At 50.0% G+C, this 24,469-nt stretch overlaps 1 protein-coding gene across 1 annotated transcript in view; it reads left to right on the forward strand.

Annotated features, from left to right (window-relative positions):
• Nucleotides 1–24,469, forward strand: part of LOC129838155 (neural-cadherin-like) — a 134,650-nt gene that overhangs the window by 62,212 nt on the left and 47,969 nt on the right. The window contains exons 5-11 of the mRNA XM_055904914.1: nt 2,283–2,394; nt 13,364–13,613; nt 14,476–14,618; nt 17,506–17,678; nt 19,307–19,475; nt 19,605–19,775; nt 20,843–21,015. Coding sequence (XP_055760889.1) covers nt 2,283–2,394; nt 13,364–13,613; nt 14,476–14,618; nt 17,506–17,678; nt 19,307–19,475; nt 19,605–19,775; nt 20,843–21,015 — 1,191 coding nt within the window. The remainder of the gene's footprint in view (nt 1–2,282; nt 2,395–13,363; nt 13,614–14,475; nt 14,619–17,505; nt 17,679–19,306; nt 19,476–19,604; nt 19,776–20,842; nt 21,016–24,469) is intronic.

Below are 24,469 nucleotides of genomic sequence, written 5' to 3' on the forward strand. Positions count from 1 at the left end.
ATGGCTGCTCTGTGTGCCCACCTATCTCCCCCTCTCTCCCCTGGGGAGCAGCAGTCTCCCCCCTGGCACGGCTGGTCCCCAGAGATAACACCCCCATGTGGGAGACTGGAGGGGGAGGATCCAGCATGACTAACACTGCTCAGGGAACCTCTGGACTGCCCCGCCTCTCTTTACCTCTCTCACTCTCTTTCCCTACCTATCTCTCTAACTCAATCTCTACCACCATCCTGCCCTATCATTATCTATCTTTTCCTCTTTCTACCCCCCTCTTTCTTTCCCTTTGTCGCTATCTTCCTTTCCTTTCTCTCTTTCACTTCCCCATTAATGATCTCTCTCTCTTCCTTACGCCTCAGGACTGTCATATTTACAGCTATAAAAAAATGATGTGTGTGTGCACAGAGATTCAGTGTAAATGTGTGTGCATGCATCTGTAAGAGTGAGTGTGTATATAGGTGCGTGCGCGTGTGTGAGATGTGCGTTCCGCTTGGCCGGGGAGCAGCTCAGAGGGATGGGCTGCAGCTGTGCCTGACTACCACTGGGTTCTCGTTCTCCCACGCACTCATTTATATTAACCCAGCCAGCACGCCCGAGAAAACACACATACACACAAACACTTTTTTTTTTTTTTTTTTTTTTGGGGGGGGGGGTGGATCAGCTTAATATTGCGGAAAGAATGTTGCTTCCAATGTAATTGTCTGCATCATTTCCAATCCCCCATATTTTTTGGGGTAAATATATATATCCATTCACGTATGCATACATATACACATATATACATACACATACCTACATAGACATACATACTTTTTTAAAGAGTATACCTTTATTATTATTCCCCGCAAACCCTACCACCGATCCCCCAATTGGAGTAAACTAATAAACATTTCTGTTTTTACCTTCAATTTATACATCTTATACACATTTTACAGACACAGTCTACTTTATAATAGTTCTCTCTTGTTTGTTCTTAGTCCTTCCTCTATTTCTGTTGTCCATCCAGTTTGATTTCCACTTGTAACTGTGCTATTTCACAATAGCTCCGCACCTATACACATTTCACAGATCCCGTATGCCCTACATTGTTTATCTTGTTATTAGTCCCACCCTTCAGCTCCACTCAACCTTTCCCATCTATCTTCCAACATCATCCATTTCGGATTTTTATTTGCCATATATTTTTCAACTGTGCTGTGATGCTTCACAAAAGATTTGAATCTTCCTATTTTCATAGCTTCCACGGATTGTAAATTAAAAATAAACATTTTTGCTAAAATAATTATTATATTATTGATTGATTGACTATGGCTTTTCAAATCCCCCAGTATTGCTATCTGTAGCGTTAGTTCTACGCAAATGTTGCAATTCTTCAACCATTCCTGGACCTGTGACCAAAAACGAGCTACATGCGGACAATACCAAAATAAATGGTCTAATGACTCTGCCTCCTCACAGCAGAATCTACAGAGCTGGGAAGATTGTATCCCCCATATATATAACATTCTATTAGTTGCAAGAATTTTGTACAATAATTTAAATTGAAAAATTCTAAGTTTTGAATCCGGCGTTGTTTTGCGTATCAATTCATAAACCATGTGCCATGGAATGGGTACATCGAAAATCTCTTCCCAACTATTTTGCAATTTATATGGCACAGCTGTAAGTTTTTTGGTCCTTAAATGAAATTGGTATATGTTTTTATTTATCACACTTTTCTTTAACCATTTATGTTCTTTAATATAAGGCCGACATACAAGTTCCTTACTTTTATCCCCTTCCACCTGCCTCTTCCATTTTTGTGGTAATGCCGCAATTAATTGGTTGTAATTTTGGGTAGAGCAGACATTTCCATATGTCTGTGTTAGCTGCATGTGTGACATTACTCCACCAGTCCTATTTATGATATCATTCACAAAAATTATACCTTTTTTAAACATTTCTTCGATAAATACAGTTTTTTTATCAATTACTATATTTGAATTTAACCACAAGATTTGTTGTACTATTTGTTCCGTCCTTTCAGGTGGATTAAACTGAAATTGCAACCAACTTTCTAAGGCTTGTTTAAAAAATAAAGATATTTTGGAAATTATTTCCTTTTCAAGCAACCGAAAGTGAGCAGGTGTAATCTGAATAAAGGGAAACACAAACACTTACACTCACATACACAATCACATATTGTGTAAATGACTGTCATCTGAAAGCTTCACACAAAGAAGAACTTCCACAGACTCCCCCCGATCGCCGATCCAAGTTAACCCTTTCTCCTCTGTCCTTCCCTATAGGTGGTGGTTCACATCACAGATGAGAATGACTGCACTCCAGAATTCCTCCATTCCATTTACAGCCGGGATAACATTCCAGAAGCCACCGCGCCTGGAACGTCACTGCTACAAGGTGAGGCATCGGTGGAGGTTCTATGTGGGACATAAAGTCCATAACATACGTAGAGACAGACAGACAGACAGACAGACAGACAGACAGACAGACAGTACATAACAGACAGACAGATAGACAGACAGACAGACAGACAGTACATAACAGACAGACAGATAGACAAACAGACAGTACATAACAGACAGACAGATAGACAAACAGACAGTACATAACAGACAGACAGCACATACAGTAACAGTATATACAGTGCATTCAGAAAGTATTCAGACCCCTTGACTTTTTCCACATTTTGCAACGTTACAGCGATATTCTAAAATGTATATAATCGTTTTTTTCCCTCATCAATCTACACACGATACCCCATTATGACAAAGAAAAAACACATTTATAGACATTTACATAAGTATTCAGACCCTTTACGTAGTACTTTGTTGAAGCACCTTTAGCAGCGATTACAGCATCAAGTCTTTTTGGGTATGACGCTACAAGCTTGGCACACCTGTATTTGGGGAGTTTCTCCCATTCTTTTCTGCAGATCCTCTCAAGCTCTGTCAGGTTGGATGGGGAGAGTTACTGCACAGCTATTTTCAGATCTCTCCAAAGATGTTTGATTGTGTTCAAGTCCGGGCTCTGGCTGGGCCACTCAAGGACGTTCAGAGGCTTGTCCCAAAGCCACGCCTGCGTTATTTTGGCTGTGTGCTTAGGGTCGTTGTCCAGTTGGAAGGTGAACCTTCGCCCCAGTCTGAGGTCCTGAGCGCTCTGGAGCAGGTTTTCATCAAGGATCTCTCTGTACATTGCTCCGTTCCTCTTTGCCTCGATCCTGACTAGTCGCCCAGTTCCTGCCGCTGGAAAACATCCCTACAACATGATGCTGCCACCACCATGCTTCACCATAGGGATGGTGCTTGGTTTCCTCCAGACGTGACGCTTGGCATTCAGGCCAAAGAGTTCAATCTTGGTTTCATCAGACCAGAGACTCTTATTTCTCATGGTCTGAGAGTCTGAGAGTCTTTAGGTGCCTTTTGGCAAACTCCCAGCGGGCTGTCATGTGCCTTTTACTGAGGAGTGGCTTCCGTCTGGTCACTCTACCATAAAGGCCTGATTGGTGGAGTTCTGCAGAGATAGTTGTCTTTCTGGAAGGTTCTCCCATCTCCACAGAGGAACTCTAGAGCTCTGTCAGAGTGATGATTGGGTTCTTGGTCACCTCCCTGACCAAGGCCCTTCTCCCCCGAATGCTCAGTTTGGCCGGGCGTCCAGCTCTAGGAAGAGTTTTGGTGGTTCCAAATGCCTTCCGTTTAAGAATGATGGAGGCCACTGTGTTCTTGGGGACCTTCAATGCTACAGAAATGTATTGGTACCCTTCCACAGATCTGTGCCTCGACACAATCCTGTCTCTGAGCTCTACAGACAATTCCTTCGACCTCATGGCTTGGTTTTTGCTCTGACATTCCCGGTCAACTGTGGGATCTTATATAGACAGGTGCCTACCTTTCCAAATCATGTCCAATCAATTGAATTTACCACAGATCGACTCCAATCAAGTTTTAGAAACATCTCAAGGATGATCAATGGAAACAGGATGCACCTGAGCTCAATTTCGAGTCTCATAGCAAAGGGGCTGAATACTTGTGTAAATAAGGTGTTTATGTTTTTTAATTTGAATACATTTGCAATGAAAATTGAAAAAGTTTTCACTTTGTCATTATGGCGTATTGTGTGTGTATTGCTGAGGATTATCATTTTTTAAATAAATTTTAGAATAGCGCTGTAATGTAACAAAATGTGGAAAAGGTCAAGGGGTCTGAATACTTTCCGAAGGCGCTGTAACAGACAGACAGACAGACAGACAGACAGTAACAGACAGACAGACAGACAGACAGACAGACAGACACAGACAGACAGACACAGACAGACAGACAGACAGACACAGACAGACACAGACAGTCACAGACAGTCACAGACAGACACAGACAGACACAGACAGTCACAGACAGACAGACAGACAGACAGACAGACACAGACAGACAGACAGTAACAGACAGACAGACAGACAGACAGACAGACAGACAGACAGACAGACAGACAGTGGGTGCTGCCCTCTGTGTGAGATGTTGATAGCCAGGCTTGGTTAGTGGACAGACACCCTGAGGGTTGAGGAGAGGGTGACCTCTACTTAAGGCTGGCCATAATGGAATGGGCTGCTCTTATCACCCTGCCTGTCCCAGACCTGATCCTATCACAGTAATTGAAAGGGTTTTACGCCCACTCACAATGGATGACTATGTGCCACGGTTTAACCACCGGCAACTATTATATAGAGGGAGGGAAGGGAAGGGAGGAGTGGACAACCCTTTGGGAGGCTAGATAGACGAGCGTGTGCTTTGTGCCGTTCATGCACAGGTATGTTCAGTCAGTGTGCTACCATGTCAGTGCATGCATCTTTGTCCCATTCTATGTGACCTCAACTCTATTGCACACGCCACACGTTAAATGCGAGACCGACAACGAGGTTTGTTTTGCTGCTTGTCACACTGCATTAGGTTCTGGGATCAAATTGTCAATGCTAATGGCTAGCAGGCTAACAGCTAGCCTCTCTGGGAGTGCTTGAGCAGTCTTCCCCCACTGAGCCATGAGGAGAGGAGGGAAAGAAGAAGACAACCCATTTAACAAGTCTGTGTGTGTGTGTGTGTGTGTGTGTGTGTGTGTGTGTGTGTGTGTGTGTGTGTGTGTGTGTGTGTGTGTGTGTGTGTGTGTGTGTGTGTGTGTGTGTGTGTGTGTGTGTGTGTGTGTGTGTGTGTGTGAGCCAGAGAGAAGAGAATGGCCGAATTGCTTACCAGCCTTTAATTCTGTCTTTGTTCTCAGCTAAAGCCACTCGGCTCTAGCGCGGGATGGAGAAAATACAGAGACAAAAAGGAAAGAGAGAACGAGAGAGTAAGACAGGATGATCTAGTGGCCGCAGCATGCTTTCTGAAGCAGATGCACATTTTGGCATGGGCCGGGCTGTGTGTGTGTGTCTGTGTGTGTGTGTGTCTCTGTGTGTCTGTGCATGTGCTTATGAAAATGTAATTATGGTGAATATGCAGCTTTTTTGCATATTGTCACGTCGACAGACACGCCTGTCACTCACTCACGCAATGGAGACTCCCCCTGCATGCAGAGCACGCGTGTGCGTGTAGAATGAATAGTTTGATTTCAAGCTTTAGAATGGCTAGTTTGATTTCAAAAGTTAGAGTGGATGGTTTGATTTCAAAAGTTAGAATGGATGGTTTGATTTCAAAAGTTAGAATGGATGGTTTGATTTCAAAAGTTAGAATGGATGGTTTGATTTCCGAAAATGGAGAAAGAGGCGAGCATGAGGGAAAGAGAGAGAAAGAGTCAGGAGAAAGAGACAAGGATAGAGAGAGAGAAGTATAGAGAGAGGGATGATTATTATTGTTTACCTTAAGTCAGGATTAGTCTATAAATTGGGCCTTGGTTTTTAATGGAAGCTAGCAGTGAGTGACGGGGGAATCTGCCTCTCCAATTATCTAGCCGAAATGTCCCAGGAAGGATTTAGCAGAGTAGGGAGGCGAACAAACTAACCCCCCCCACCCCCCACCCCCCACCCCACACACACACACAAACACCTCAGCTAACCAGAATCGCTCGCCTCTCCCAATATTCCTATGTTTAATTTAGCTACCACTGCAACTCCAATACTCCTGCCTATGCATTAAAAATGCTAATAGGTAGCCTGAAGATATATTATATTAGTCTGTGTATATTTAATGAACCTTCTGTTTCAATCCTGGCCTTAAGCTCCCCTTCTCTCACACACACAAACACACACATACACACATGAACAGACACACATGAACACACACATACACACACTCTCTCTCGCTCGAACACATCCCCCCCTGCAACAGGTTCATGTGTGAGTGAGAGACCTAATGGGATAGAGGGAGGAAGAGGGAGAAGAAGAAAGAGATGATGGAATGATGAGAGATGGAAGAGAAGCAGTGAGTCAGCCAGTATACAACTGCTCATTTGCGTCATTCTGTGTACACGTGGGCGTGAGCATTTCTACATGCACGTGTGTACATTAACACACACCTGTCTGTGTCTGTGTGTGGAACACACACTCTCTCTCACCCTGAGGGCTAATTCATTACAACTGGGCTCTGGCTCTTTGGCTAATGACAGCATAGCCTTCTTGAAGTTGGACTGTTTGATGTGGGCCTGTCGACAGCATGACTCCAGTCTAACACTAGCCAATACTCAATACATACAGTAGGTCTACAGTACAGCTGGTGTTATCACACACACTTCATACACCACTGGCCTCCATTATGTCTCTTTTAACACCACAGACGGCTTAAATTCACCTACTGTACAATGGCAAGGAGCTGGGAAGGGGGAGGGAAGGGGGAGGGAGGGGGGACAAGGAAGGGTGGAAGACTACTTTAAGTCGTTAAGACTAATGTATGTCACTCTGGATAAGAGCATCTGTTAAATGACAAAGATGTGAAAAATGTCAAATGTAAGGCTACACACACAGACTACCAGATAAATGATTACCAAATAGTGTGTGTGTGTGTGTGTGTGTGTGTGTGTGTGTGTGTGTGTGTGTGTGTGTGTGTGTGTGCGTGCGTGCGTGCGTGCGTGCGTGCGTGCGTGCGTGCGTGTGTCACGATCGTGTGGCGGATTGACGGACCAAAATGCAGCTTTTGGAAAATAAGCCATCTTCTTTATTAAACACAACACGAAGATGAACACGACACAAAAACTCTATACAAAATAACAAAACAACAAAACGACCGTGAAGCTACAAACGTTGTGCACATACAAACAGGCTACAAACGTTCTTACATAGACAATTACCCACAACCAATGAGAGCCTATGGCTACCCTAAATAAGGCTCCCAATCAGAGACAACCGAAATCAGCTGTCTCTAATTGGGAACTCATTCGGGCAACCATAGACTCTCCTAGAATACTAACCACCATAGACAATACTAGACATCTACACTCAACACAAAACCATACACTACAACCATTAACCCCTTTACCAAATAAACACCCAAAACAACAAAACATAAACATTACCCATGTCACACCCTGACCTAACTACAATAATAAAGAAAACCAATAATACTAAGGCCAGGGTGTGACATAACCCCCCCCTTGAGGCGCGAACTCCGGGCGCACCATACACAGTCTAGGGGAGAGTCTGGGTGGGCTTCCTTCCACGGTGGCGGCTCCGGCTCTGGTCGCGGTCCCCTCGTCACCACAGTACCTAACCACCTCCTAGGCTTTCTCCAAACGACCCCCCTCCACATTAACCCCATTGCATTCAGGGGCAGTTCCAGACTAAGGGGCAGTACCAGGGTAAGAGGCAGTACCAGGGTCAGGGGCAGTACCAGGGTCAGGGGCAGTACTAGGGTCAGGGACAGTACCAGGGTAAGGGGCAGCACCAGGGTAAGGGGCAGCACCAGGGTAAGGGGCAGCACCAGGGGAAGGGGCAGCACCAGGGGAAGGGGCAGCACCAGGGGAAGGGGCAGCACCAGGGGAAGGGGCAGCTCCGGACTGAGGAATGGCAGCTCCGGACTGAGGGACTGCAGCTCCGGACTGAGGGACTGCAGCTCCGGACTGAGGGACAGCCCATGGCTGGCTGACAGATCTGGCTGCTCATGGCTGGCTAACTGATCTGGCTGCTCATGGCTGGCTGACGGATCTGGCTGCTCATGGCTGGCTGACGGATCTGGCTGCTCATGGCTGGCTGACGGATCTGGCTGCTCATGGCTAGCTGACGGATCTGGCTGCTCATGGCTAGCTGACGGATCTGGCTGCTCATGGCTAGCTGACGGATCTGGCTGCTCATGGCTAGCTGACGGATCTGGCTGCTCATGGCTAGCTGACGGATCTGGCTGCTCATGGCTAGCTGACGGATCTGGCTGCTCATGGCTAGCTGACGGATCTGGCTGCTCATGGCTGGCTGACGGATCTGGCTGCTCATGGCTGGCTGACGGATCTGGCTGCTCATGGCTGGCTGACTGATCTGGCTGCTCCTGTCTGGTTGGCGGCTCTGGCAGATCCTGTCTGGTTGGCGGCTCTGGCAGATCCTGTCTGGTTGGCGGCTCTGGCAGATCCTGTCTGACGGACGGCTCTAGCGGCTCCTGTCTGGCTGGCGGCTCTAGCGGCTCCTGTCTGGCGGACGGCTCAGTGGGCTCATGGCAGACGGGCGGCTTTGCAGGCTCATTGCAGACGGATGGCTCAGATGGCGCTGGGGAGACGGATGGCTCAGATGGCGCTGGGGAGACGGATGGCTCAGATGGCGCTGGGGAGACGAGCAGTTCAGTCAATGCTGTGCAGACGGCAGACTCCTGCCGGCTGAGGCGCACTGTAGGCCTAGTGCGTGGGGCCGGAACTGGTGGCACCGGACTGGGGACACGCATCTCAGGGCTAGTGCGGGGAGCAGGAACAGGGCATACTGGACCCTGGGAGCGCACATTAGGCCTAGTGCGTGGGGCCGGAACTGGTGGTACCGGGCTGGGGACACGCATCTCAGGGCTAGTGCGGGGAGCAGGAACAGGGCATACTGGACCCTGGGGACGCACATTAAGCCTAGTGCGTGGGGCCGGAACTGGTGGTACCGGACTGGGGACACGCATCTCAGGGCTAATGCGGGGAGCAGCAACAGGGCACACTGGACTCTCAAGGCGTACTATAGGCCTTTTGCGTGGTACCGGTACTGGTGGTACCGGGCTGAGGACCCGCAGATCAGGGCGAGTACGGGGAGAAGGAACAGTGCGTACAGGACTCTGGAAACACACAGAGGGCTTGGTGCGTGGTGTAGGCACTGGTGGTAATGTGCTGGAGACACGCACCACAGGGCTAGTACGTGGAGGAACAACAGGGCTCTGGAAACACCCAGGAAGCTTGATGCGTGGTGTAGGCACTGGTGGTAATGGGCTGGAAACACGCACCTCAAAGCTAGTACGGGGAGCAGGAACAGTGCGTAAAGGGCTCTGGGGACGCACCTTAGACCTAGTGCTTGGTGCCGGAACTAATGGTACAGGGCTGGGGACATGCATCTCAGGATGAGTGCACAAAGTAGAAACAGGACACACTGGGTTGTGAAGGTGTACTGGAGACCTGGTGTGTATAGCCGGCATCAAATCTTCTGGAACTTTAACACGAGTTTCAGGCTGAGTACGAGGAACTGACACAGGTGGCATCGGACAGCTAACACGCTCCTCAGGGAAAATGCCATGCATACTCTGCCAAATCAACAGCTCTCTCTCTTCACTCTCCTCCAATTTCGTCAACAACTCTTCGAATGTCTCATAATCTCCCCTTCGTTCACTCTCCTCCAATCTGTCCAATAATTCCTCGACACACTCAGACTCACCCCTCAACTTCGCCGACTGCTCCAAGTGCCCCCCTCCAAAAAAAATTTTGTGCTGTCTCTTGGGCTTCCTCCCGTGTCGCCTTGCTGCCTCTATCCCTGCCTTGGGGCAGTGATATTCCCCTGGCTGTGACCAGGGTCCTCTCCCGTCTAGAATTTCCTCCCAACTCCAGAAATCCTTTGGTGGTAGGTCCTGTTGCCGCCTTCCATGCCGCTTGGTCCTATGGTGGGTAATTCTGTCACGATCGTGTGGCGGATTGATGGACCAAAACGCAGCTTTTGGAAAATATGCCATCTTCTTTTATTAAACACGAACGAAGATGAACACGACACAAAAACTCTATACAAAATAACAAAACAACAAAACGACCGTGAAGCTACAAACGTTGTGCACATACAAACAGGCTACAAACGTTCTTACATAGACAATTACCCACAACCAATGAGAGCCTATGGCTACCCTAAATAAGGCTCCCAATCAGAGACAACCGAAATCAGCTGTCTCTAATTGGGAACTCATTCGGGCAACCATAGACTCTCCTAGAATACTAACCACCATAGACAATACTAGACATCTACACTCAACACAAAACCATACACTACAACCATTAACCCCTTTACCAAATAAACACCCAAAACAACAAAACATAAACATTACCCATGTCACACCCTGACCTAACTACAATAATAAAGAAAACCAATAATACTAAGGCCAGGGTGTGACAGTGTGTGTGTGTATATATATACAGACATACACCCACATTGGCCACTGAGTATTTCTGTTGGTAATTTCCTTCTTTGCCAAACTGGAACAATGATTTACAATGTGTACACGCTGATTATAAAGATAATGACTCTTCCTAATGTATTTCTGCTGTCTTCCTCCTGTCTTTCTCCTCTCTTCCTCCTGTCTTCCCCCTGTCTTCCTCCTGTCTTCCTCCTGCCTTTCTCCTCTCTTCCTCCTCTCTTCCTCCTGTCTTCCCCCTGTCTTCCTCCTGTCTTTCTTCCTGTCTTCCTCCTGTCTATCTCCTGTCTTCCTCATGTCTTCCCCCTGTCTTTTTCCTGTCTTCCTCCTGTCTTCCTCCTCTCTTCCTCCTGTCTTCCTGTCTGCCTCCTGTCTTTCTCTTCTCTTCCTCCTCTCTTCCTCCTGTCTTCTTCCTGTCTTTCTCCTCTCTTCCTCCTGTCTTCCTGTCTGCCTCCTGTCTTCCTCCTGTCTTTCTCCTCTCTTCCTCCTGTCTTCTTCCTGTCTTCCTCCTGTCTTTCTCCTGTCTTCTGTCTTCCTCCTGTCTTTCTCCTCTCTTCCTCCTGTCTTCCTGTCTTCCTCCTGTCTTCCTCCTGTCTTCCTCCTCTCTTCCTCATCTCTTCCTCCTTTCTTCCTCCTGTCTTATTCCTGTCTTCCTCCTGTCTTCCTCCTGTCTTTCTCCTCTCTTCCTCCTGTCTTCCTGTCTTCCTCCTCTCTTCCTCCTGTCTTTCTCCTCTCGTCTTCCTGTCTTCCTCCTGTCTTTCTCCTCTCTTCCTCCTCTCTTCCTCCTCTCTTCCTCCTCTCTTCCTCCTCTTTCTCCTCTTGTCTTCCTGTCTTCCTCCTGTCTTTCTCCTCTCTTCCTCCTCTCTTCCTCCTGCCTTCCTCCTGCCTTCCTCCTATCTTCCTCCTGTCTTTCTCCTCTCGTCTTCCTGTCTTCCTCCTGTCTTTCTCCTCTCTTCCTGCTGTCTTCCTCCTGTCTTCTTCCTGTCTTCCTCCTGTCTTCTTCCTGTCTTTCTCCTCTCTTCCTCCTGTCTTCCTGTCTGCCTCCTGTCTTCCTCCTGTCTTTCTCCTCTCTTCCTCCTGTCTTCTTCCTGTCTTTCTTCCTGTCTTCCTCCTGTCTTTCCCCTGTCTTCTGTCTTCCTCCTGTCTTTCTCCTCTCTTCCTCCTGTCTTCCTGTCTTCCTCCTGTCTTTCTCCTGTCTTCTTCCTGTCTTCCTCCTGTCTTCTTCCTGTCTTTCTCCTCTCTTCCTCCTGTCTTCCTGTCTGCCTCCTGTCTTCCTCCTGTCTTTCTCCTCTCTTCCTCCTGTCTTCTTCCTGTCTTTCTTCCTGTCTTCCTCCTGTCTTTCCCCTGTCTTCTGTCTTCCTCCTGTCTTTCTCCTCTCTTCCTCCTGTCTTCCTGTCTTCCTCCTGTCTTTCTCCTGTCTTCCTCCTGTCTTCCTCCTCTCTTCCTCCTGTCTTCCTCCTGTCTTCCTCCTCTCTTCCTCATCTCTTCCTCCTTTCTTCCTCCTGTCTTATTCCTGTCTTTCTCCTGTCTTCCTCCTGTCTTTCTCCTCTCTTCCTCCTGTCTTCCTGTCTTCCTCCTCTCTTCCTCCTGTCTTTCTCCTCTCGTCTTCCTGTCTTCCTCCTGTCTTTCTCCTCTCTTCCCCCTGTCTTCCTCCTCTCTTCCTCCTGTCTTTCTCCTCTCGTCTTCCTGTCTTCCTCCTGTCTTTCTCCTCTCTTCCTCCTTTCTTCCTCCTGTCTTCCTCCTCTCTTCCTCCTGTCTTTCTCCTCTCGTCTTCCTGTCTTCCTCCTGTCTTTCTCCTCTCTTCCTGCTGTCTTCCTCCTGTCTTCTTCCTGTCTTCCTCCTGTCTTCTTCCTGTCTTCCTCCTCTCTTCCTCCTGTTTTCCCCTGTCTTCGTCCTGTCTTTCTCCTCTCTTCCTCCTCTCTTCCTCCTGTCTTCCTCCTGTCTTCATCCTGTCTTCCTCCTGTCTTTCTCCTCTCTTCCTGCTGTCTTCCTCCTCTCTTCTTCCTGTCTTCCTCCTGTCTTTCTCCTCTCTTCCTCCTGTCTTCCTCCTCTCTTCCTCCTGTCTTACCCCTGTCTTCCTCCTGTCTTTCTCCTCTCTTCCTGCTGTCTTCCTCCTCTCTTCTTCCTGTCTTCCTCCTGTCTTTTTCCTGTCTTCCTCCTGTCTTCTTCCTGTCTTCCTGCTGTCTTCCTCCTCTCTTCCTCCTGTCTTCCCCCTGTCTTCCTCCTGTCTTTCTCCTCTCTTCCTCCTGTCTTCCTCCTGTCTTCCCCCTGTCTTTCTCCTCTCTTCCTCCTGTCTTCCTCCTCTCTTCTTCCTGTCTTCCCCCTGTCTTTCTCCTCTCTTCCTCCTCTCTTCCTCCTCTCTTCCTCCTCTCTTCCTCGTGTCTTCCTCCTGTCTTCCCCCTGTCTTCCTCCTGTCTTTCTCCTCTCTTCCTGCTGTCTTCCTCCTCTCTTCTTCCTGTCTTCCTCCTGTCTTTTTCCTGTCTTCCTCCTGTCTTCTTCCTGTCTTCCTGCTGTCTTCCTCCTCTCTTCCTCCTGTCTTCCCCCTGTCTTCCTCCTGTCTTTCTCCTCTCTTCCTCCTGTCTTCCTCCTGTCTTCCCCCTGTCTTTCTCCTCTCTTCCTGCTGTCTTCCTCCTCTCTTCTTCCTGTCTTCCTCCTGTCTTTCTCCTCTCTTCCTCCTCTCTTCCTCCTGTCTTTCTCCTGTCTTCCCCCTGTCTTCCTCCTGTCTTTCTCCTCTCTTCCTGCTGTCTTCCTCCTCTCTTCTTCCTGTCTTCCTCCTGTCTTCCTCCTGTCTTCCTCTTCTCTTCCTCCTGTCTTCCCCCTGTCTTCCTCTCTAGTTCTAGCGAGGGACTGTGACACGGGGCTCAACTCAGAGCTCTCCTACTTCATCCAGAGTCCCGACTTTGCCATCTCTTCCAGGGGCGTGGTCAGCCCCAGCCAACGGTTGGACTACGAGCGGCCCAATCACATGTATGAGTTTGTGGTGGTCGTCGTGGACAACGGGACTCCACCCCGCACCGGCACCGCCTCCATCCGGTTCAGAATGGCCAATACCAACGACGAGGCTCCCATCTTCTCTCAAGCTGTGTATGTTGTCCCTCTATCTGTTTCTCCCTCTCTAACCCCCCTTTTCTCCCCTCATTTCGCCTCTCCTATCCTATGCCTCTATGCTGGTTGGGTGCTCTTCCTCCCCCATTCATACACTCCCACTCTCCCTCCCTTTTACTCGACTCTACACCCTCTACCAGTGGAAGTTGTTACTCAGAGCAGAATTCTATCCAGTTAGTCCCTGCCCCCTTCCATCACACACACAACCATACATCCATGAGGTGGCATTTGGCTAGCGTAGCCACAGGCAGAGTGAACCTTTTGGAGCCATGCAGAGATATAGCAGCGTGCCAAAAGTGACACACTAGCACACAGAGAGGGACACAGTGAGACTTTAGCCCTGCCACATACCTGCAGAGGATGGGCCAATTCATTAAACATGGTGTGTTTGTGTAAGCAACAAGTGTGTGTGTGTGTGTGTGTGTGTGTGTGTGTGTGTGTGTGTGTGTGTGTGTGTGTGTGTGTGTGTGTGTGTGTGTGTGTGTGTGTGTGTGTGTGTGTGTGTGTGTGTGTGTGTGTGTGTGTGTGTGTGTGTGTGTGTGTGTGTGTTCCCCGTCTCTGGGGCAGGACTAGTCCATGGCACCAGAAGAGACGCTTCAGAGGGCTGGGGAGGGAAACAGATGGTAGGGTTTGGGGATCTTCCTGAGCTACGGCAGGTTCTCTCTCGTCCCTCTTTTTCTCTCATCCCTCTGCAAAAATACCTATTGAAGAAAATAATAAATTATAAAAGAAAATACATGCAAATTAAATGCCAATTACATAATAATGACTGTATGAATATTTTTTTATAACTGTCTGTCTATCGGTCTGTCTCTCTTTCTGTCTCCCTTTCTGTCTGCAGCTATAAGACGTTCTTGTCGGAGGACGCTGGTCCTGACACTCTGGTGGCCATTGTCCACGCCAATGACCCTGATGGAGACGGGGTGTCTTACGCCATCACTGGGGGCAACGAGGACAGTAACTTTGAGCTGGACAACCAGAAGGGTACGTAGAGTTGACAGTGTTGTGTTTACAAGGGTTTGTGTAAGAGTGGGTGCAAGGGCTTGTATGGAGAAGGACTGGGGAAGGTATGGAGAAGGACTGGGGAAGGTATGGAGAAGAACTGGGGAAGGTATGGAGAAGGACTGGGGAAAGTATGGAGAAGGACTGGGGAAGGTATGGAGAAGGACTGGGGAAGGTATGGAGAAGGACTGGGGAAGGTATGGAGAAGGACTGGGGAAGGTATGGAGAAGGACTGGGGAAGGTATGGAGAAGGACTGGGGAAGGTATGGAGAAGAACTGGGGAAGGTATGGAGAAGGACTGGGGAAGGTATGGAGAAGGACTGGGGAAGGTATGGAGAAGGACTGGGGAAAGTATGGAGAAGGACTGGGGAAAGTATGGAGAAGGACTGGGGAAGGTATGGAGAAGGACTGGGGAAGGTATGGAGAAGGACTGGGGAAAGTATGGAGAAGGACTGGGGAAGGACTGGAGAAGGTATGGAGAAGGACTGGGGAAGGTATGGAGAAAGTATGGAGAAGGACTGGGGAAAGTATGGAGAAGGACTGGGGAAGGACTGGAGAAGGTATGGAGAAGGACTGGGGAAGGTATGGAGAAGGTATGGAGAAGGACTGGGGAAGGACTGGAGAAGGTATGGAGAAGGACTGGGGAAGGTATGGAGAAGAACTGGGGAAGGTATGGAGAAGGACTGGGGAAGGTATGGAGAAGGACTGGGGAAGATATGGAGAAGGACTGGGGAAGGTATGGAGAAGAACTGGGGAAGGTATGGAGAAGAACTGGGGAAGGTATGGAGAAGGACTGGGGAAGGTATGGAGAAGGACTGGGGAAGGTATGGAGAAGGAGTGGGGAAGGTATGGAGAAGGAGTGGGGAAGGTATGGAGAAGGACTGGGGAAGGTATGGAGAAGGACTGGGGAAAGTATGGAGAAGGACTGGGGAAGGTATGGAGAAGGACTGGGGAAGGTATGGAGAAGGACTGGGGAAGGTATGGAGAAGGACTGGGGAAGTATGGAGAAGGACTGGGGAAGGTATGGAGAAGGACTGGGGAAGGTATGGAGAAGGACTGGGGAAGTATGGAGAAGGACTGGGGAAGGTATGGAGAAGGACTGGGGAAGGTATGGAGAAGGACTGGGGAAGTATGGAGAAGGACTGGGGAAGGTATGGAGAAGGACTGGGGAAGGTATGGAGAAGAACTGGGGAAGGTATGGAGAAGGACTGGGGAAGGTATGGAGAAGGACTGGGGAAGGTATGGAGAAGGACTGGGGAAGTATGGAGAAGGACTGGGGAAGGTATGGAGAAGGAGTGGGGAAGGTATGGAGAAGGACTGGGGAAGGTATGGAGAAGGACTGGGGAAGGTATGGAGAAGGACTGGGGAAGGTATGGAGAAGGACTGGGGAAGGTATGGAGAAGGACTGGGGAAGGTATGGAGAAGGACTGGGGAAGGTATGGAGAAGGACTGGGGAAGGTATGGAGAAGGAGTGGGGAAGGTATGGAGAAGGACTGGGGAAGGTATGGAGAAGGACTGGGGAAGGTATGGAGAAGGACTGGGGAAAGTATGGAGAAGGACTGGGGAAGGTATGGAGAAGGACTGGGGAAGGTATGGAGAAGGACTGGGGAAGGTATAACATAGTGGTTCTATAGAAGGACATTCAGACGCACATGAAAACACACACAGACAAACGGACAGTCATATGCATGTATGAAGATTAACAGACATTCTTAAACGCTAACACATAAATACAGATGAACTCTAACATGCGCATACACTAATTCAGAAGGAGAAACCAAATAATACGCCTGGACACACACACACACACATACACACACACACACACACACACACACACACACACACACACACACACACACACACACACACACACACACACACACACACACACACACACACACACACACACACACACACACACACACACACACACACACACATACACACATACACTCTTGTTATTCAGATTAGCTTGTATTGCTGTGGTAACTTCAATTGGGGATAAAGCTCAATGCTAGGCCAGGGGGAACCCAAATCTCTAACAAGACCCCCTCCCCCCTCCTACACACACACACACACTTCATAGTCACACTCTTCCATCCCAACCCCTTTTATTTTCCTGTTCATCTTTGTTTGTCTTTGTGGACTCTGTGTAAATAAATGTTTTGAGTTTGTCTCCTTTTCTGTGTGTGTGTGTGTGTGTGTGTGTGTGTGTGTGTGTGTGTGTGTGTGTGTTTGTACGTGTATGTGTGTTTGTATTTAAGTCTCTCAGTCTCTCTGTGTACTGGCTTTCACACTTTCCTCACAGTCGAGTCTCTCTACGTCTGCGTCGGCAATCTCCCGGTTATCGTTTGTTTACAAGAGCCCTCTCTCGCCTCCGAGGTGGAAACACTGACTAATGCTTAAGCCCCCTGCCTTCCTTATCACCAGCCCCGCACTGCACTGCCGCTCCACCACACAGCCTATTACGGCCACACACACACACGCACGGACACACACACACACACACCCACACACACACACACACACACACACACACACACACACACACACAAAGATGTCCTTTGGCTTTTTTCACTGTTACCGTGGGGAAAAGTTGTCACTTCAAAGACTTAAGCTGCATTTTTATGTGTATTTCTCTCGGTACTTTGGTAGACATAGTTACTTATTTATTTGTGAGGAATGTACATTGGAGAAATGTGTCAAAAGATGTAGGGTCCTAAAGGGGATTGTAAAGGGTGGGGGGTTGGGGTACAATATATCCCCCCTTAAAGCTACGTTTTGGGTGTTGGTTTGATTGTTTGTGTGCGTGTAGTAGGTTTGTCTGTTTGACAACAAAGATGGCTGCCCTTGTCTCTCTCTCTAGGCATCATCAAACTGCGCCGGAGCCCCCCTCCTATCCTGCGTGGCCCCCAGTACATCCTCAACATTACCGCCACTGATGACAACGCGGCAGACGGACCCTATCCCCTCAGTAACTCCGCCCAGGTCATAGTGGGCATCAACGACATCAACAACAACAAGCCTGTCTTTGAACAGGTAGGAGGGGCATTTGACACATTACTGGTGTGTGTAAAGCCTATGTGCTTTCGAAAAATAGATGAGCGATGAGGCAGAAAAAGACCGTCTGAGAGAGAGAGAAAAAGACAGTCAGAGAGAGAGAGATAAAGACAGTCTGAGAGAGCGAGAGAGAAAGACAGTCAGAGAGAGAAAAAGACAGTCAGAGAGAGAGAGAGAAAAAGACAGTCAGAGAGAGAAAAAGACAGTCTGAGCGAGAGAGAAAAAGACAGTCTGAGAGAGAGAGAGAAATTACCATTACCAAGCCCTGCAATGCCAAGAGCTGAGCAAAGAAAAGAGTCCCCTCATCCAGCTGGTCCTGGGGCTGAGTTCACAAACCTGTTCTACTAACACACTGAAGCCTCAGGACCAGAACATCCAATCAATCAGGATAAACCAAATTACAACACAGTCAAAACAAAACTATATTGCTTATTGGGAAACACAAGCACAAACACAAAGCAAAATGCCGTGCTATCTGGCCCTAAATCGACAGTACACCGTGGCTGAAAACCTTGACAAAGTACAGACTCAGTGAGCACAGCCTTGCCATTGAGAAGGGTAGACACAGGAAAAACTGGCTCCCTGTAGAGGAAAGGCTGTGCAACCACTGCACAACAGCAGAACCTGAGACGGAGCTGCATTTCCTGACAAAATGTCAAAAATATAAAACAATTAGAGAGTGTCATTTCCCCAAATTTGAAACTCTTATTCAAGGTTTCAAAGACCTCTCTGATGAGAATAGGCTACCCGTCCTGTTGGGGGAGGACGCAGAGAGCTGTGGGTTGGCAGCGCACTACATTGCTGCCTGCCATAAGTTGAGGGACAGTGTCTGACAGACCAATCAACCTGCACATGTCCTCTACTGTATGTCTATTGTTATTGTTCAATGTATGGTTATTTTGACACTTGGTTATTGTTGTTACTGTTGTCCCGTTGACAATTTTGATTCTCATTTTTATATTGTAAATAAGCTTTGGCAATATGTACACTGTTACGTCATGCCAATAAAGCAAATTGAATTGAATTGAATTGAATTGAGAAAAAGACAGTCAGAGAGAGAGAGAGAGAGAGAGAGAAAGAGAGTAACATAGTGACTTAGGGAGGAGAGGTAGAGTTCCACAGCACTAGGGAGAGAGAGATGACAGAAAGAGAGAGAGGAACATGCCAAGTTGCCAGTTCAAAGTAGAGACAGCTGGTGTTCTCCTCTGGGGCAGAACTACACTCCACTGCAGTCCGGAACACTCCAGGGTCAGACCAGAATCCCCTCTTAGCATAGCTCAGATCAGCTCAGCACAGCTCGGCCCCAAAGATGAATATTTCAGAAGGGACTTGCCCACAGGGTCAGTGGGTTCCTACACGGGAGGAGGAGTGCTAAGTGTGCAAAATCTGGCAACCCGTTAGATTTGGCAACTCCTTGCTTCCCACATCATGCGTTAACTAGTCTTTTTGTGATGGATGTTGAATGCTGGCTGGAGTAGTAACAGTCCATCTGTGCTGGTTGACCAGTGTGTCCCAGTGGCTACTGATCATTTTAATTAGGACTTACATTGACAACTGACAAATGCAGCATCAATGCCAAAGGTGTTGTGTGAACTCTGCCCCCTCAGTGCCATAACTACAGCGTCAACACCGTTGTCCTGGAGAACCAGCCACCTGGGACGTCTGTCCTGCGCGTGCACGCCCTCGACGCAGACATGGGGGTCAACGGAGAGGTAAAATATGGGATCATGCACCGAGACGGGACATCATCCAGCTTCGTCATCAACCCTGACACAGGTTAGAAAACAGACTTCAGTCAAACTGTATCAAGACATCTCTAATTGATTGCTGTGGAATGGCTGACTGTACGTATCTAGAGGACATCAGTAACATTCAGTAAAATACATTGTGTGTGTGTGTCTCCAGGTGTGATCAGCACCACTGTGAGTTTCGACCGCGAGCGCCAGAGAGAGTACTCCCTGTCTGTCACGGCGACAGACCTGGCCCAGGAGCCCCTCATCGGCATCTGCCAGATCACCATCCTCATCGCCGACCAGAACGACAACGACCCCAAGTTTGAGAACAGCCGCTACCAGTGTAAGAGTCACCTCTGTCACTCCTCCGTCACCTCCGTCACACCTTGGGTCATCGGTCATCTCCGTCACGCTCATCATTTTACCTTTGTCCCTCATCTGTTTGGTTCAGACAATTTCATTATCAAATGTGTCTGTTGGTCTTGCCTTGTCCAATACATTAAGTCATCTTATCAAGGTATTATAAAGGTATTATCTTGGCTGCTGTCTTTTAATCCCCCAATACCAAATATGGTTGTTTAGTGTTGAGTGGCGCTTAGGGGAACCAGTGTTCTTGCTCAGGATTGCCCTGCCATAGACACAAAGGGACTCTCCCCTCCTCCACACCTCTCCAACAAGTGCTTACTAAGCCCTTTGCTTGATATTCCACCAGGAATTAAAATGGTATTCCATTCTAAAACACAACAAAGGAAATGAGTTCAACCCGTCCCCCTAAAATCATATTTAAGGCCAGGGTACCAGGGATTTGTCCATTCATGTGAGAGTTCCCTCCATCACCTTGTTGTGCCAAGTGTAGTTTAAGGTCAAAGGTCAAGTCAAAACTGTACTTGCTCAGCAATGTCCAACAGCTCAAGGACCCAATGTCCTCCTATCCCAGTCCAATGTCACTGCCTTGTGGCTTCTGTGTTATGTCTTAACCATTTTCAAGGTAAAGCAATATTGTGAAAGGTAAGACTTAGCAGCCCCCCTGAAGCCCCAATAAACCATATGCTGATGTATATATTAAATCACAGGTAATCCTGGAAAGCTTTTAAGACTGATGAAAACCTTGCCGCCTCCCTGCCCTCCCTGGAGACCATGTTTGTTTACCATGTGTGCAAATATGTGTGTTGATAAGCCCCATGTCAGAATCCCTTTTATCACATTAGAACAAGACTGTTGGAGTGGCTTATTAACTATTTAACTGGGAGACTGAAATGTTTCTAGGACACACGCATTTATTTTGGGTCTCTGTGACTGAAATGCGTGATTTCAGCCGGAAATTTCCACCACCGCTGCTGTTGTTATTGCTCTTGTTGATGTTGTTCGTTGTCAGCGGTGATGTTGATGTGTTAACCCTTCATGTGGCAGACTTCCTGCGCGAGGACACGCCGGTGGGGACTAGCTTCCTGCGAGCAGCGGCACACGATGATGACCAGGGGAGTAACGCAGCTATCGCCTACTCTCTGTCCCGTCAGCAGCCGGCCTACCTGCACATCAACCCCAGCACAGGCTGGGTGTACGTCAACCACCCCATCTCACAGGTGGGGGCACAGCTACACACACCTACCACAATACACCATTAGGGGGCAATTCCTGTGGGGAATCCTTAACCCGCAGGTCCAGTACAGGTGTTTTTACAGCCTCCTCCTGCACTCCACCATTTGTGTGTGTACAGCACCCCCCTTCACTCCTTCCCTCCCAGTGTGTGTGTACAGCACCCCCCTTCACTCCCTCCCAGTGTGTGTACAGCACCCCCCATCACTCCCTCCCTCCCAGTGTGTGTGTACAGCACCCCCCTTCACTCCCTCACAGTGTGTGTGTACAGCACCCCCCTTCACTCCCTCCCAGTGTGTGTACAGCACCCCCATTCTCTCACTCCCTCCCAGTGTATGTGTGTACAGCACCCCCCATCACTCCCTCCCAGTGTATGTGTGTACAGCACCCCCCATCACTCCCTCCCAGTGTATGTGTGTACAGCACCCCCCATCACTCCCTCCCAGTGTGTGTATACAGCACCCCCCTTCACTCCCTCCCTCCCAGTGTATGTGTGTACAGCACCCCCCATCACTCCCTCCCAGTGTGTGTATACAGCACCCCCCTTCACTCCCTCCCTCCCAGTGTGTGTGTACAGCACCCCCATCACTCCCTCCCTCCCAGTGTGTGTGTACAGCACCCCCCTTCACTCCCTCCCTCCCAGTGTGTGTATACAGCACCCCCCATCACTCCCTCCCTCCCAGTATGTGTGTACAGCACCCCCCATCACTCCCTCCCAGTGTGTGTATACAGCACCCCCCTTCACTCCCTCCCTCCCAGTGTGTGTGTACAGCACCCCCCTTCACTCCCTCCCTCCCAGTGTATGTGTGTACAGCACCCCCCATCACTCCCTCCCTCCCAGTATGTGTGTACAGCACCCCCCATCACTCCCTCCCAGTGTGTGTATACAGCACCCCCCTTCACTCCCTCCCTCCCAGTGTGTGTGTACAGCACCCCCCTTCACTCCCTCCCTCCCAGTGTGTGTGTACAGCACCCCCCTTCACTCCCTCCCTCCCAGTGTGTGTGTACAGCACCCCCCTTCACTCCCTCCCTCCCAGTGTGTGTGTACAGCACCCCCCATCACTCCCTCCCTCCCAGTGTATGTGTGTACAGCACCCCCCTTCACTCCCTCTCAGTGTATGTGTGTACAGCACCCCCCATCACTCCCTCCCAGTGTGTGTGTACAGCACCCCCCATCACTCCCTCCCAGTGTATGTGTGTACAGCACCCCCCATCACTCCCTCCCTCCCAGTGTGTGTGTACAGCACCCCCCATCACCCCCTCCCAGTGTATGTGTGTACAGCACCCCCCATCACTCCCTCCCAGTGTATGTGTGTACAGCACCCCCCTTCTCTCCCTCCCTCTCAGTGTATGTGTACAGCACCCCCCATCACTCCCTCCCTCCCAGTGTGTGTGTACAGCACCCCCCATCACTCCCTCCCTCCCAGTGTGTGTGTACAGCACCCCCCTTCACTCCCTCCCTCCCAGTGTGTGTGTACAGCACCTCCCTTCACTCCCTCCCTCCCAGTGTGTGTGTACAGCACCCCCCTTCACTCCCTCCCTCCCAGTGTGTGTGTGCAGCACCCCCCTTCACTCCCTCCCTCCCAGTGTGTGTGTGTACAGCACCCCCCTTCACTCCCTCCCTCCCAGTGTGTGTGTACAGCACCCCCCATCACTCCCTCCCTCCCAGTGTGTGTGTACAGCACCCCCTTCACTCCCTCCCTCCCAGTGTGTGTATACAGCACCCCCCATCACTCCCTCCCTCCCAGTATGTGTGTACAGCACCCCCCATCACTCCCTCCCAGTGTGTGTATACAGCACCCCCCTTCACTCCCTCCCTCTCAGTGTGTGTGTACAGCACCCCCCTTCACTCCCTCCCTCCCAGTGTGTGTGTACAGCACCCCCCATCACTCCCTCCCTCCCAGTGTGTGTGTACAGCACCCCCCTTCACTCCCTCCCTCCCAGTGTGTGTGTGTACAGCACCCCCCATCACTCCCTCCCAGTGTGTGTACAGCACCCCCCTTCACTCCCTCCCTCCCAGTGTGTGTGTACAGCACCCCCCTTCACTCCCTCCCTCCCAGTGTGTGTGTACAGCACCCCCCTTCACTCCCTAACCTCCCAGTGTATGTGTGTACAGCACCCCCCATCACTCCCTCCCAGTGTGTGTACAGCACCCCCCTTCACTCCCTAACCTCCCAGTGTATGTGTATACAGCACCCCCCTTCACTCCCTCCCTCCCAGTGTGTGTGTACAGCACCCCCCTTCACTCCCTCCCTCCCAGTGTGTGTGTACAGCACCCCCCATCACTCCCTCCCTCCCAGTGTGTGTGTACAGCACCCCCCTTCACTCCCTCCCTCCCAGTGTGTGTGTACAGCACCCCCCTTCACTCCTTCCCTCCCAGTGTATGTGTGTACAGCACCCCCCATCACTCCCTCCCAGTGTGTGTATACAGCACCCCCCTTCACTCCCTCCCTCCCAGTGTGTGTGTACAGCACCCCCCTTCACTCCCTCCCTCCCAGTGTGTGTGTACAGCACCCCCCATCACTCCCTCCCTCCCAGTGTGTGTGTACAGCACCCCCCTTCACTCCCTCCCTCCCAGTGTGTGTGTACAGCACCCCCCTTCACTCCTTCCCTCCCAGTGTATGTGTGTACAGCACCCCCCATCACTCCCTCCCTCCCAGTGTGTGTGTACAGCACCCCCCTTCACTCCCTCCCTCCCAGTGTATGTGTGTACAGCACCCCCCTTCACTCCCTCCCTCCCAGTGTGTGTGTACAGCACCCCCCTTCACTCCCTCCCAGTGTGTGTGTACAGCACCCCCCTTCACTCCCTCCCTCCCAGTGTGTGTGTACAGCACCCCCCATCACTCCCTCCCAGTGTGTGTACAGCACCCCCCTTCACTCCCTCCCTCCCAGTGTGTGTGTACAGCACCCCCATCACTCCCTCCCAGTGTGTGTACAGCACCCCCCTTCACTCCCTCCCTCCCAGTGTGTGTGTACAGCACCCCCCATCACTCCCTCCCTCCCAGTGTGTGTGTACAGCACCCCCCTTCACTCCCTCCCTCCCAGTGTGTGTATACAGCACCCCCCATCACTCCCTCCCTCCCAGTATGTGTGTACAGCACCCCCCATCACTCCCTCCCAGTGTGTGTATACAGCACCCCCCTTCACTCCCTCCCTCCCAGTGTGTGTGTACAGCACCCCCCTTCACTCCCTCCCTCCCAGTGTGTGTGTACAGCACCCCCCATCACTCCCTCCCTCCCAGTGTGTGTGTACAGCACCCCCCTTCACTCCCTCCCTCCCAGTGTGTGTGTACAGCACCCCCCTTCACTCCTTCCCTCCCAGTGTATGTGTGTACAGCACCCCCCATCACTCCCTCCCAGTGTGTGTGTACAGCACCCCCGTTCACTCCCTCCCTCCCAGTGTATGTGTGTACAGCACCCCCCTTCACTCCCTCCCTCCCAG

This window comes from Salvelinus fontinalis, chromosome 38 (assembly GCF_029448725.1).
Source record: "Salvelinus fontinalis isolate EN_2023a chromosome 38, ASM2944872v1, whole genome shotgun sequence".
Lineage (NCBI taxonomy): Eukaryota > Metazoa > Chordata > Actinopteri > Salmoniformes > Salmonidae > Salvelinus > Salvelinus fontinalis.